At 40.1% G+C, this 12,338-nt stretch overlaps 1 protein-coding gene across 1 annotated transcript in view; it reads left to right on the top strand.

Moving 5' to 3' along the window:
• The first annotated feature begins 2,466 nt into the window (after nucleotides 1–2,466).
• The window catches only part of ofcc1 (orofacial cleft 1 candidate 1), an 88,706-nt gene continuing 78,834 nt past the window's right edge, over nucleotides 2,467–12,338 (top strand). The window contains exons 1-5 of the mRNA XM_035143166.2: nucleotides 2,467–2,484; nucleotides 6,863–6,929; nucleotides 7,301–7,480; nucleotides 10,935–11,039; nucleotides 11,673–11,756. Coding sequence (XP_034999057.2) covers nucleotides 2,467–2,484; nucleotides 6,863–6,929; nucleotides 7,301–7,480; nucleotides 10,935–11,039; nucleotides 11,673–11,756 — 454 coding nt within the window. The remainder of the gene's footprint in view (nucleotides 2,485–6,862; nucleotides 6,930–7,300; nucleotides 7,481–10,934; nucleotides 11,040–11,672; nucleotides 11,757–12,338) is intronic.

The raw sequence follows: 12,338 nt of genomic DNA, 5'->3' as shown, positions 1-12,338 counted from the left end.
GTCAAACACGAAGAAAAAGGCCTCTGTCCACAAGCAAATAAAATATTCTTTGGTGCACGGTGCCCAGTCCCTCGGTGACTATTGGATTACATCCCTTATCTGTGTTCAGGGGGGGAAAAAGAATGTCAAACGAAGATTTCAGGTCGCATGCCATTGAAAAGGGGAGGTGCCCCTTTCTAGTGCAACACAGGCCGCACTGTCATAGTGGATTAGGAGTTGATTGAGTTTAGGTGAGTAGATGACAGAGGAGATGGTCATTCTCAGGGCAGGAGAGGGAGTAGGGGGAAAAACGGGTTGTACTTCGGATGTAGAACTGTGTCGTAGCAGATGTCAATGTAAATACTTCCTTTAAGTATTATTGTGTGATATAAGCAGTATAGGCCAGTGTGTGGTTCATGCTATATGTTTGTACCTTTAGTCATTGTATTTTGGGATAATAACAAACAACCTCCTTATTCATCATTAACATTATTCAAATATATAAAATGTATTTCAACAATCAAAAAATATTAGTAGGATTTTGGGTCTGAGAGAAGGCCATAAGAAAGATGTTATTTATTAATTATATATTAGCAGCGTTACCTCTTTGCTGTTTAACTCCCACCAGAATTTGGTAATTCCAGACATTTTACTACTGTGGCGGATCTAGTATTTTTCTAAACCGGGGGCCACAATTTACACAGAGGGGCCAATTATAAGTCCAACATCCATGCAAAATTTCTGATTTAGCAGGGTCGCACATTTAAGTCATTCCTTTGGTTATACATTGTGTAATTCAAAAAAAGCTTAGAAATTAAAAATTCTTGAGAAGTTGTCATATTTATTGTTAGTATTGTTAGTAAGTGACTAACTTTTGTAAACACTACTGACAGAACAGGGGCACTTTAGGGGCCAATCAGATTTCAGCTGGGGCCAGCGTCCCCCCGGCCCCACCCCTGGATTTACCCCTGTGTTGTTGTGATTTAACAAGGAAACATTGTTGTGGCGCATGGATTTAAAACCTCTGTGTCTGGATCATTTGCTGGCAGGTGTTGGCAGTGCGTGTTCGAATGAATGTGTTGTTTAGTAAGCACATGAGATAATTTGATATAGCAGTGAAGTCAAACATAGCTTTTTGGACATTTGCTAACTCCGGCGAGTGCTTTACACTGGTAGGACTTCAGGGGTTTTCATGCACATACTGTAAGATATTCACATGTGGCTTTTGACAGAGAGCTTGAACCCAAAGTGGAAAAGTGAATCAGTAATTTATGTGGTTAACAATAGGGCTGGCACTCTCATTGGTTAGGGAGCCAGTATTTGGCAGGAGGCTTGCAGTTTTAACAACTAATGGATGTATTTTTCTCACAACATCACAATTTTTACAGCCCGTATAAAACATTTACACAGACACGCACACACACACACACACACACACACACCCATATCAGTAATTCACACAAACAGCTCAGCAAATTAAAAACAGCAATGTTGGGGTGTCTTGAAATCAATAAAATACAAATGTAGAGGAAATGCAGCAGAGCACCTCTTTGTCTGAACATATTGTCCTTCCGTTGTGTAGTTGCTGATAAGTGCCATTGGACACAAATAGACACAGCTGGAACCATAGCCCAAGAGTTTTATTCCCCTCACTTACACAATCAAGTTGTTTTTTTTGTTTGTTTTTTCGTGGGCCACGATAAGGTGCATGGATATCCTGTGGTCTTTGCCTAGTTAATGTGCACGGACCGCACACTGGCTCTACTTTCACTGAGTTATTACACCGGGTGTAATTTGAAACAATTACAAAAACATTGGCCCACTTGTTACAACACTCATTTTCCCTCACATAGACAAACCACAGATTCAATAGCTTTACATGTTTTTCAATCACACCCAGTGGAGCAGTGTTCAGTGTGAAAAAGTATAGCATTTCATCCTAGCTCGCATGGTATGGGATAATCTTTCACATTTTGCCTGGGGTTTGTTTTGCTATTTCAGCAGAAACTTGTGCAAGCCATGTGAATTACCATAGGAAAAGATGATAAAAAACCAAACGCTATTGTATCAGATATAAATGAATAAGCTATTTGAATAATCAGGGCAAATAATTTGTCAGTGATAATAAACAGTGTTTATTGTCCTTTATTCTCCGAGATGCATTGCAGAGATAACACTTTTAAACACACAAAGCAGGGGAGAGATAATGTAACACTGCTCGGAATGGGGGAACGAAGCTAAGGACCTCTTCTGCAAATTTTAGCTTGAATAACTCAAACAAAATTTCAATTTGTAGGCATATTTAAAACAGCGCTTAAAATGTATATACACATTGTCTTCATGTGCAGTTCAGATTCTTGAAAAGGTTTTACATTGTTCTTGTTTTCACAGATTTCTCATCATATTTTCCTGCACCATGTTCTTCAGTCCTCGCCGTTGATCCGAGATCGCGGTCGCCCGGGCGATGATCTTTTGCTGTTTATGGACATGGACACCTTTGGCACCGTGAGTACAATTTCACTCCTGGCCCCTCTAAGCAGCGTATAGTCGAACACAAAGAGACCAGGCCATGCAGGCTACACCTCCATCTCGCTCTCTCTGAAGGTGCTGGTGCAGTCTGACCATTGACATTTAGCATTCCTCAGCGCTGCCTCTGGGTTCTCAATGGGGGATTGAGGGGTGCAGAGGCCAGAGCCTGGTTCTCAAGGGTAAAAACAAAAAGGCTCTTGAAAATCCCAAAGAGTTCCCATGATCCCAGGAAAGACCTTGATCCGACCTGTGTTGGATTTCCATTCCTCGCATTAGGGCACACAGAAAGTACATATTTGGCTGATTTATTTAGTCTTGTGCGCTGGATGTTTGGAGGGTGGATTGCAATGGTTTACTTGACAGGCCCGGAAATATTTGGCATGGTGGTTTGGCAATAATGACAAATTGTTAAAGTTTGGCAGTTTAGTCCAGGAAGTTTTTTTTTCTTTCTCATAATTATTCAGCATTCATGGTCTTCACAGACATTTCTGAGTCGGTGCAGGAGCCTGTAGTGACATTTTATGGAGGAAAGTTTTCAAAGTCATTTTTCAAGGTTTTTTCCCCCAGTAACATACATAATCTGTTAGCATCAAAGGAGCACACATGCATAAATAATTGAGTAATTCACTTAAAGGGGGCCAGCGTAGATTAATTAAGCTTGAATACTAATTATGTTTTCTGTCTACACCAACTGACGCCGTTGTTGTTTAATAAGAAACCGTTTGGTGGGTCAGAATTACTGTGCATATATAAGGCTGCTCCATGAATTCGCATGGTTTCACATTTTATTTTTTATTTTTTCATGCCTTTGAAACAAAGCGCTACCTTATCTTTCATTTTTCTACATAAAGATTCTTTGTACACGTTCATGTGACATTTTATCGAGACGGCCATTCTTAATTATGTTGCAAGATAAAAAATGACACTTAAAAAACATTAAAAAAAACAAAATCTACGTTTACTTCTTTGTTGATTTGAAGACATTCAGTCCCCATCTTTATCATGTCTGACATTATATCATCACAGCCCATCAAGATACACTGTATATTTACACACACAGCATATTTATATTAAGAAATTATTTAATTCCACTACCAATACATGTACAATCGTTCACATTGCCATGATTAGGATCCAAATCACGGAGTAACAGAATAACATGATGTCGTGATTTTTTAAGTAAGACACAAGGCATATGCAGTTGTCTCTGTGTAAAGCTCTTAAGACCCTTGTCATTTCCAGAAGCACTCTTGCCCTTGAATCCTCTGCCTTTGCTTTCCGGGAAATGGGTAGCTCCAAGTAGCTCTGTGAAGACGTGGTTGTCTGCACTCCCCTGGCAAGCAGCGCGCACAGGGACAGAGGACGACAGCTCAAAGCCGGGGCCTTGTTTACAGCAGCGCGGGGAAGAAAACAGGCAGACGTAAATGAGGGTTGACGGTTTCATGAAGCACAATTGGTTGATGGCAGATTCAATGTGACTGGGCTGAACTGGGCGATGATCCGTACAGTATGCAAAATTCACTTTCTAGCTTGTCTGTGCCCACCAGCCCCTAGCAGCGAGCGGTCTTCCCCAAGCCCTTCTAGCTATGCCTGTGAATGCAGCAAGAAGTGAACAAGGGTCTGTTGTGTTCAATTCTTTTTGACAACAGTCAAAAAAAAATGTCATGGATTTTTTTTTTTTGTCACCAGCTATAAATGATTTTTTTTTTCTTTTTTTCTCATGTTCGCTGCAAAGTAGGCATATTGTTTGCTACACAGTGGAATGAAGAAAGCAGTGAGGAGGTTTACACTGAGAGATGACAGGAGAATAAACAGATGCTATTGCATTGTGTTACTTTCTATGATTGTTATACTGAACCCAAATTTCTAAGCATGCGACGTTGATGCAGCACCATGTGTTTAATAGATGCATGTGCAATGGGACAGGCAGGGCGTAAGAAATCTAATCCTGCACTGAGTCCATTTACATTTCTGCTATATCATACTTCTTAGGTATTAAATTGCAATTTCTACATCAGAAGATCCACTTTATTTCAGGAACCTCTATGATACCTTTTCCCCCCGGGATTGAATTGTTGTTTATCGTTTCAGAAATGCAACATCTGCTGTTCCATCCAGTTATGGCACATTAAACAACAGTCCTTTTATTACAAAGAGCATGCTGTCAATGTCAGTGGGGCCCAGGGAGCGAGATGAGAACCAGGCATTTTTCTTAGCTTTCTCCAGACAGAGACGCTTACATGGGACCGTGTGTGGATTAGATTTTTTGTGACAATGACCTAAAGCATTAGGCCCGGGGAGTATGTACTGTACTCCTTCTGTGTACTTTCGCTGGTGTGTTTACTAAGTGTTTTTTTTTCTTCACGGAACTTAAGGCGATAATACATTCACAGTAATCAGAGGAGTTATTGACATTTACAGGACATGGAGCTAATGCACTTTGCATAGCGCCAGAAATCGCCACTGTTAGACAAGAGAAGAACTACGGGGGAATATATACAAAAAATAAATACTTTACAATATTTCTAAGTAAAAAAAAACTCAAGTAATAGTCTTAAAATGTTATGACAGATGTTATATGATACTGTCTGTATTATGTGTGTGCATTAAAGGCAGTTGAAGAAGATGATATTCTGGATTATTCGATGCAGCAATGTGGGTGATAAACAAAATAAATTTGTTTAGCCTCAGATAAAACTTAATGGAATTTCTTCATTGGTCTTTTGAAAATGTCTTAAAGGCCCTAAAGGCAAACAGGAATAAAGGAGTGTTATTTTTCCATCATTCTAATTTGATGATTAATTACATTAGCAAACAAACTATCAACCCCGACAATAACTTTCATGGTGTCTGTTGTTAAATGACTGAAGAACAATTTTCAAGTGTCAAGTAAAAAAATAGGATTTACTGTCGAGGCACATTATTCCAAATAGGGTTTCAGAAATGACTTTAAGGATCCAATAACAATCAAAAATTCAATACCATATAATGGATGTAAATATCATGAAGCTAATTTAAATGACTGCTTTAGTTTACAACACAATTTTGTGTTAAGTGTCCTGCTACAACACAAAACTAATGGTGATTGTTTGCAATTATTTTTATTGAGCGAAATGACCTGATTAATTTTCCTGTAATTGTGTCAGGGAGATTCCCAATTTGCGCACTGTACGCGGCCAAACAATATGTAACCTGCAGAAAGGTGTGTAAAGCGTGTGACCAAAATGAATATAGAAGAAAAAACACAGCACACAGCCACAGTCACCAGTGATGCAGCATTTGCCAGTCTCAAACGCCGCCGCATGTGAAATTCAGAAAAAAAACTGATTGGTACCCAGTCGAAAAAGAAAATGGTTTTTAAATAAGTTACAATTAGATAAGCATTAATCTCAGTGGTATAAATGAATGTCTTGCTGTAGGGCTTGTTGAATGTAAAAACAGATTTACAAAAACTCCTCTTACCAGATTGGTCTGGAAGTAGTCCCCCTCTATTTTAATTGCTCTGTCATTTAGAGTCGAAATAAGCCCCCCCACCCTCTCTGTCCCTTGATTTTGTCTTTGAAATTAAATATTGTATACAAATACATGCTGTTCATGGGCATGAGCACAGTTCATCATTGAAATCTGCATAAAATGATGCTTAAAAAGCTCCATACGCTTTGAGCAATGGAGCCCTTTTATATGGTGCATTCTTATGTAAACATATCCATAACGAAAACAACTACTTATGTCTTTTTCCTCAGCTTTCTTATTGTTGTGCTTGTCCGCAGAAATGGGAGAAATGTGGGACTGCGGAGTTTGTTCCACATGCAGTTGATTTCAAAGAAACCCACACTTTGCTTTCATATATCATTTTTTATTTTCTTTCTGGTGTAGACCACCTACAACACTATACAGCATCATATACAGTGGTATAGTGGTATATATGTACAACTGAGCCTATTTTTCTCTCTCCTTCTCGACTTTGGTTTGAGGTCACGTGAATGAAAATAATGAGAAATGTGTCTGGATTTCCATATTTATTTACATGTACAAGTCTATGCCGACTCATGCAGCCTGTGCAATAATGCATAATTTTTCCAGGAGAGAGTGTTGGTGCCCATTCAGTTCAGAAACAAGGAGGAAGTATTTTAATGTGACCTTCATTACACATTCATGTCAACTTTTCTTATCTATTTATGATTACATTTTTTTCCACTCCTGTTGTTCAATTAGTGCTTGACCCCTTTAGCGGCGATGTAAATTAAATGACATTTCAGTGTCATCCCATATTTAAAATACTGTGTTAGTTGCGGATCATAAATGATGATCTTCACTCTGCAGCTAATTTATTCATTTAACAATTTCCCTCCAGAAGTTAAAGCAGAAGGCTCTGAAGCAACCTAAGCAGAAGAAATCCAAGTCGGCTGAATTTCTGATGGGTGAGTCCTGCTTGATGAGTTATTGCTCATAATTTGTGTAAGGATTAATTAACTAATTACAGACAAATGGCTTTGGGCTAAATTTTGCTCTTGCTTGTCAGGGCGCAATTTGTAATTATTTTAATCATTTCTTCTTCTTCTCTTTTTTCTCCTCCTCCTGCAAGATTCTGATTTAATTTTAACCTAAATGTGTTTTAGTGTAATTTTGAGTGGGATGAACTTGAACATTTTAAGACAGAAATCACCAACAGAAAAATATTGCTGCTATTAAAAATGCAATTTTGAATAAGTCACTTTGACTTAACTATTGTATTGGCCTCTTATGTCACTATTTGTATTTTTTAAAAATATGTTTCTACTTATGTGATCAGGGGAAGAGGAGAGGGATGCAGTGGTAGGCATAGAAAACCCAGCTTTTAATGGAGGAAGAAGTGCCAAGCCTTCTGTTCCTCTGGTTTGGTTGGGAAGAGAAATTCGAGGTGACAGGCCGGATAGCACCCTTGCAGCTCACCCAAAAAAAATGGAGCTGCAAGCCCCTGCCAAAGAAAGAGGTGAAGCTTCATTCTTCATTAGCCTCAAATTTGTTGACAGTAGATGTGTTCCTGATCTAACCTTTCTCTCACTCTCTCTTCTCTCTCTCTCTCTCTCTCTCTCTCTCTCTCTCTCTCTCTCCATTCGAGAGGCTCTCGGTCCCTGCATTCCAAAGCTAGCGTGTCCTAACAAGCAACTCTCGTATAAGTTCTTCCTCTGCCGTAGAGAACGCAGCAGTAGTGGGTGTTCTATCTCTATCTAGAAGTACCCTCGACACAATCAGCCTTAACTCCCACTCTCGGCTACATGCCTTGTGGTGGGCTAGAGTCATAGGAGAGTGCATTTACATATGCTACTACGCTACCACGCCGATCCACTGTCTGTGGTGTACTCAGAACGCCCCCGAAACACGGCTTAAGGCCAATCAGGCATACGAATATGCCGCCTTATAATTCAGTATGTCAGGGAGAACTCTTGAGGAATGGGATGGTAAATTAGGATGCGTTCAAGGCTGCAAGCGTGCCAGTTTTCTCAGGGATGAGTCACGTTAGATTCTTGATTTAATGTGGTATAGTTTTGTTTTTGCTGTACATGGCAAGTAATTATTAGCAATTATTTGCATTATGTTTCATGCACAAAAGGTATGATCATACTTGGTGTATTGAATCAGCGGATGAACACAAATTAAAACAATGAACTAGCATGAATGAATAATGTTGAATCTAAACAAGGGAGCATTTTTTTCACCGTTATATTATCATTAATTTTGGTGTTGAAAACAATGATAACATGGTCACTGTCCTGTACATAATGAGGGTCAGATTGCAAATATAAGAGAGAGAGGACTTCTGTTATATCTGGCTGTCTGGTTTAAGGAGTCTGAAGATGAACTTTCTTAACTATAACAGAGAATAATAGAAGAATTAGGCAAAGGGATAATGTATGTGGCTCTGTGATTTATTGGAATCTCCACATAAATAGACAGAATGGCCTAAAATCCAGCATGAACAAAAATGGCTCATGTGGCAAAATCTGCCAGTATGATTGTTGCTTGAAGATCCACCAAGCAAAGATTAAATGGCTGGTAGGAGCTGGTGTTCAATCTGGTGAGACACAAGGGTACAGGACTGGAGTCACCTCATGGTGCCCAGAACCTCCAAGAGTTGCAAACTCAAGCAGAGAGGAGATGGATCAAATGGCCGTCCAGGTAGGAGGAGGGACATATCATCCATCCAGTGAACCTGCATCTTGTTAGATAGATGGCTGAAATCCATGGACATGTTTGGCCTACCAGAGAAGTTTAAAGCCAGAGTGTATCTGGATTCTTAGTCCAAACCCAGGGAGGAGTGGCATGATCAGGAGCTGAAGACCATCGCTGAGGCCGTCAGCGCAGGAGTTGGATGGAGTTGTAAAGCAAGAAGGCCATCACCTGCCGGGGAGCAGTCAAAACCTGCGAAAAAGAACATATGCAGACATCTTGACCTCAGCCAGGGATTAGCTACCACCCTGTAACAAGATGTTGTCATTATGTCCTGCTGGAACTTAAAGGCTCCACTGGAAAATGTAGACAACACTGATTGACAACTGTCAGCCGGCTGCAGGGGCAGTTAGGTGTCTCCCATTGGAGGTTAGATGCAGGGCATTGGCATCAGACAGGGACATCAAGGGTGAAAGGAAAAGGAGAGCCATCTACAGTCTCACCAATGCAGCACAGAAGACAAGGTTCATTTCATTGGTTAGTACGTAACCAACCTGGGGTCACAAGCTGGGGTCTGATCATCCTCGTCACCTGGAGGCAGGCATCAAAAAGTTACTTGTTTTTAAAGCATAGAAAATTAACTTTTGGTACTTTATTAATTTTACAACCTAAACGTATGTATACAGTTCATATCTATTACTTATTTGCTCTTGACAGTGCTGTGTAATGTCCAGTTGCAGCCGCACATGTGGAATCCACTGGGCATTCTTTTTCTCTCTCACTATTTGTTTTATATATTTTAACTTCATTTATTATTGGTTATTGCACCGAGTATAATAGTTGCATAAACAAATAAATCGAAAGTAACCAAATTCGGCGCACAAAACAATCAACTCTTTTATTGGGTCGTGCGAATGTGCACTTTAGTTCAGCGCCTTTATTGGAAGATCACAAAGATTGTTCCTCGTGTGTGACACTTCGGTTTGGCCTTTACCAAAGTCATCTCTCATCCTCCGCTAACTGTAACTCCGGCTGGCAAGAAGTGCCCAGTTATTGATATTACACATGTAGGAAGAGACAATTGATATTTTCATTAGAGAGATGAACTGGAGGACAGCCAGACTATTGAGGTAAATCACAGATATGATTCAAAAGGCGATCCAGGAAGCTCGTGCCATTATGCAAATTTGTGTTTGAAGAAAGGGTTTCATAACCTCTGAGCTATTTGCGTGGAAATTGTTCAAACTCCCTGTTAACGGTGTAGAGGGATTTAGCATGTGAATTTAAGTCAATTTATGATGCCACTGAGGAGTCATACGGCTGCTCCTTGTTTAATAAGTATTTCAGTCGGACTGTTCAACCAAGAGTAAGGACAGAGTGTAAACCCCCCCACCACCTCATTTCATATGAGCACAAAGAAATCTGAGTGAGCTTTCTTTGGTCTGCGGCCTAGTGGGCCAGTGGTGCTCCAACGCAAACACGCAGAGAGTTTTGATGTGTCCAAGTACCAATACCCTCAGCCTTCTGTAAAAGCAATCCTTGTGTGGAATATGTAACATGATTTAATACACCATGCATATTTTTGCCCCACAACCTGAGAAATACAAGTAAAGCAATTTAGATTTCAGTGAAATATTCAAGGTCTGTAATGAGAATGATTTGGGGTTAAGAAAGCTGCTTGGTGGCCCCGCAGCCATTTGGATTCCCATAAACTCCGTGGAGCAGCTTGATACCCATAGGTCAGTGATTGCTAATAAGAAGTCAATGAGACATGGGCTCGGGTTATTTTCCTTTGGATCTGCACCTCCAAACTTCCCCAGTCCTCTAGGCCACTGACCTTGGAGTATTTAGAAGGTATTGTCTTTGAAATTCCAGGTACTTTTGAGCTTGTAGACTTTCTCATTAGTTCCTTTTGAACATGGCAAACATATGGCGGTCGTATTTAAGAGATTGCCTGCCGTGACCTTTTGCAGCATGCTAATTAGGCCCCAGAGCACCGCAGGCCATGGAGAGGTGCACGGAGAAACCCAGCAGTCTCTCTCCCAGCTCCCTCTCCCTCCCTGCCCGTGTGCTCCTGTCTTATCTGGTAGCAGCCGCTGCCCCTGCCCTTCGACAGTGTGGGTTTCAAAATTAACATTTCACTTCATGTGCTTCTAATAACCACTAACCTGAACCTGTACAACTCCCCTCTTCCCTTCATCACAACACCGATCCCCCCTCCCCACCAACTCCCCACCCCTTTTCTCTCATTCTCTCCCCTCTCACACTTTACACAGGAGATGAACATGCCCAAAATTACTTTGACCCATCGTCGGCAGCGCAGACGGACCCAAGACATTGCAGGATGGCCGGGGCCAGCGCTGAAGATGAGCTGGAATTAAGTATGCCATTCTCAGTGATAATAGTTCTCCTCGGTTCATTAAAGTGAGGTGAGAGAGATCACTGGCAGCAGACTGCCATTTGAGACGACAGGACCGTCTATGTAAATACACCAAATGATGGCATCGCTAGATTGGATACCCAACTTGGTGTCATTGGTGAAGGTCACGTATCTTTGGTCAGTTTTCATTTCAGCGTGGCGCTTTCTCCCCCTGTCAAGTGACACACGTAGAGCCATATCAATAGTTTGCAGCCCCCCTCCTAAAGTAGGCCTATTAAAAGCGAGCTCTTGGGAGCCAAGTAATATGCATGTTATAATGAAACATGGCTATTAATGGAGAAGCCATTTCACCTGTATCTTTTGGATATCATTGCCGTGTAATATCAAAGGATTCGCCAAACCAAATCTCATCACATGATGACAGGCTGGCTAACAGGCATGTTAATGCTCCTATTTCATTACTCCTCTGCATACACTTGATTTTCACCCCTCTGCAGCCACGGCTAATATCTCTAGATGTGGTCTAGATTGACTTGTATGATAAGCAGGATGTCATTTCGACACACACACAAATACATGTAATTTTCTTGCACCATTGCGAGTGTAGTCATTTTATAATTGTTTTAACTTGCACCATTATTAAATGCAGATGAAAACAGACTGTATCAGACAATGGCTGCACTGTTGGATGAGGACGACACCTTCATAGACATACCTGGTAGGTATCCCCTTATTACTGTATTACTGTATCTTGCTAAAGCAGCTGATGTGTTGGCTGTAATCAAAATAGCAAAGATAAATAAGAACATTTACTCTATTTACATTATGGTAATTTTGAATTATTGTAATGTTATTCTAACAATATACAGTATAATCTTCTTTTAATAATTTGACTATACTTGATATGTCCTGATATTTCTTTAGAGATGTGTATTAATATGTTACAGATATATATTTGAATTGAAGTAACATTTTTTGCAATTCCGGTCACAGGAATAACTTTTGTTTCTCAGGTACATTGGATTTGTAAGAGGCTTCTGTCTCCAGTCAAAGACAGATACTTTAATGTGTAAAGATATAGAAAGATATAAGCAATAAAATAAAAACAGCAAACTTGTTATAGCAGCATAAAAACAGTAATGACATTAACATAAATAACTATATACAGAGAATAAATAAGGCATATTTACAAATCCGATGGTGGTTTTATTGATAAAAATGTTTTATCACTATCAAACCAAATGACCAAAGTTGCCAAATCCAAAACAGTTGCCACAGTAGTGCCACTGAGGACTCCAGT

This window comes from Hippoglossus stenolepis, chromosome 19 (assembly GCF_022539355.2).
Source record: "Hippoglossus stenolepis isolate QCI-W04-F060 chromosome 19, HSTE1.2, whole genome shotgun sequence".
Taxonomy (NCBI): domain Eukaryota; kingdom Metazoa; phylum Chordata; class Actinopteri; order Pleuronectiformes; family Pleuronectidae; genus Hippoglossus; species Hippoglossus stenolepis.
The sequence above is the reverse complement of the archived record's forward strand: the minus strand, read 5'-3'. Positions and strand labels throughout refer to the sequence as shown.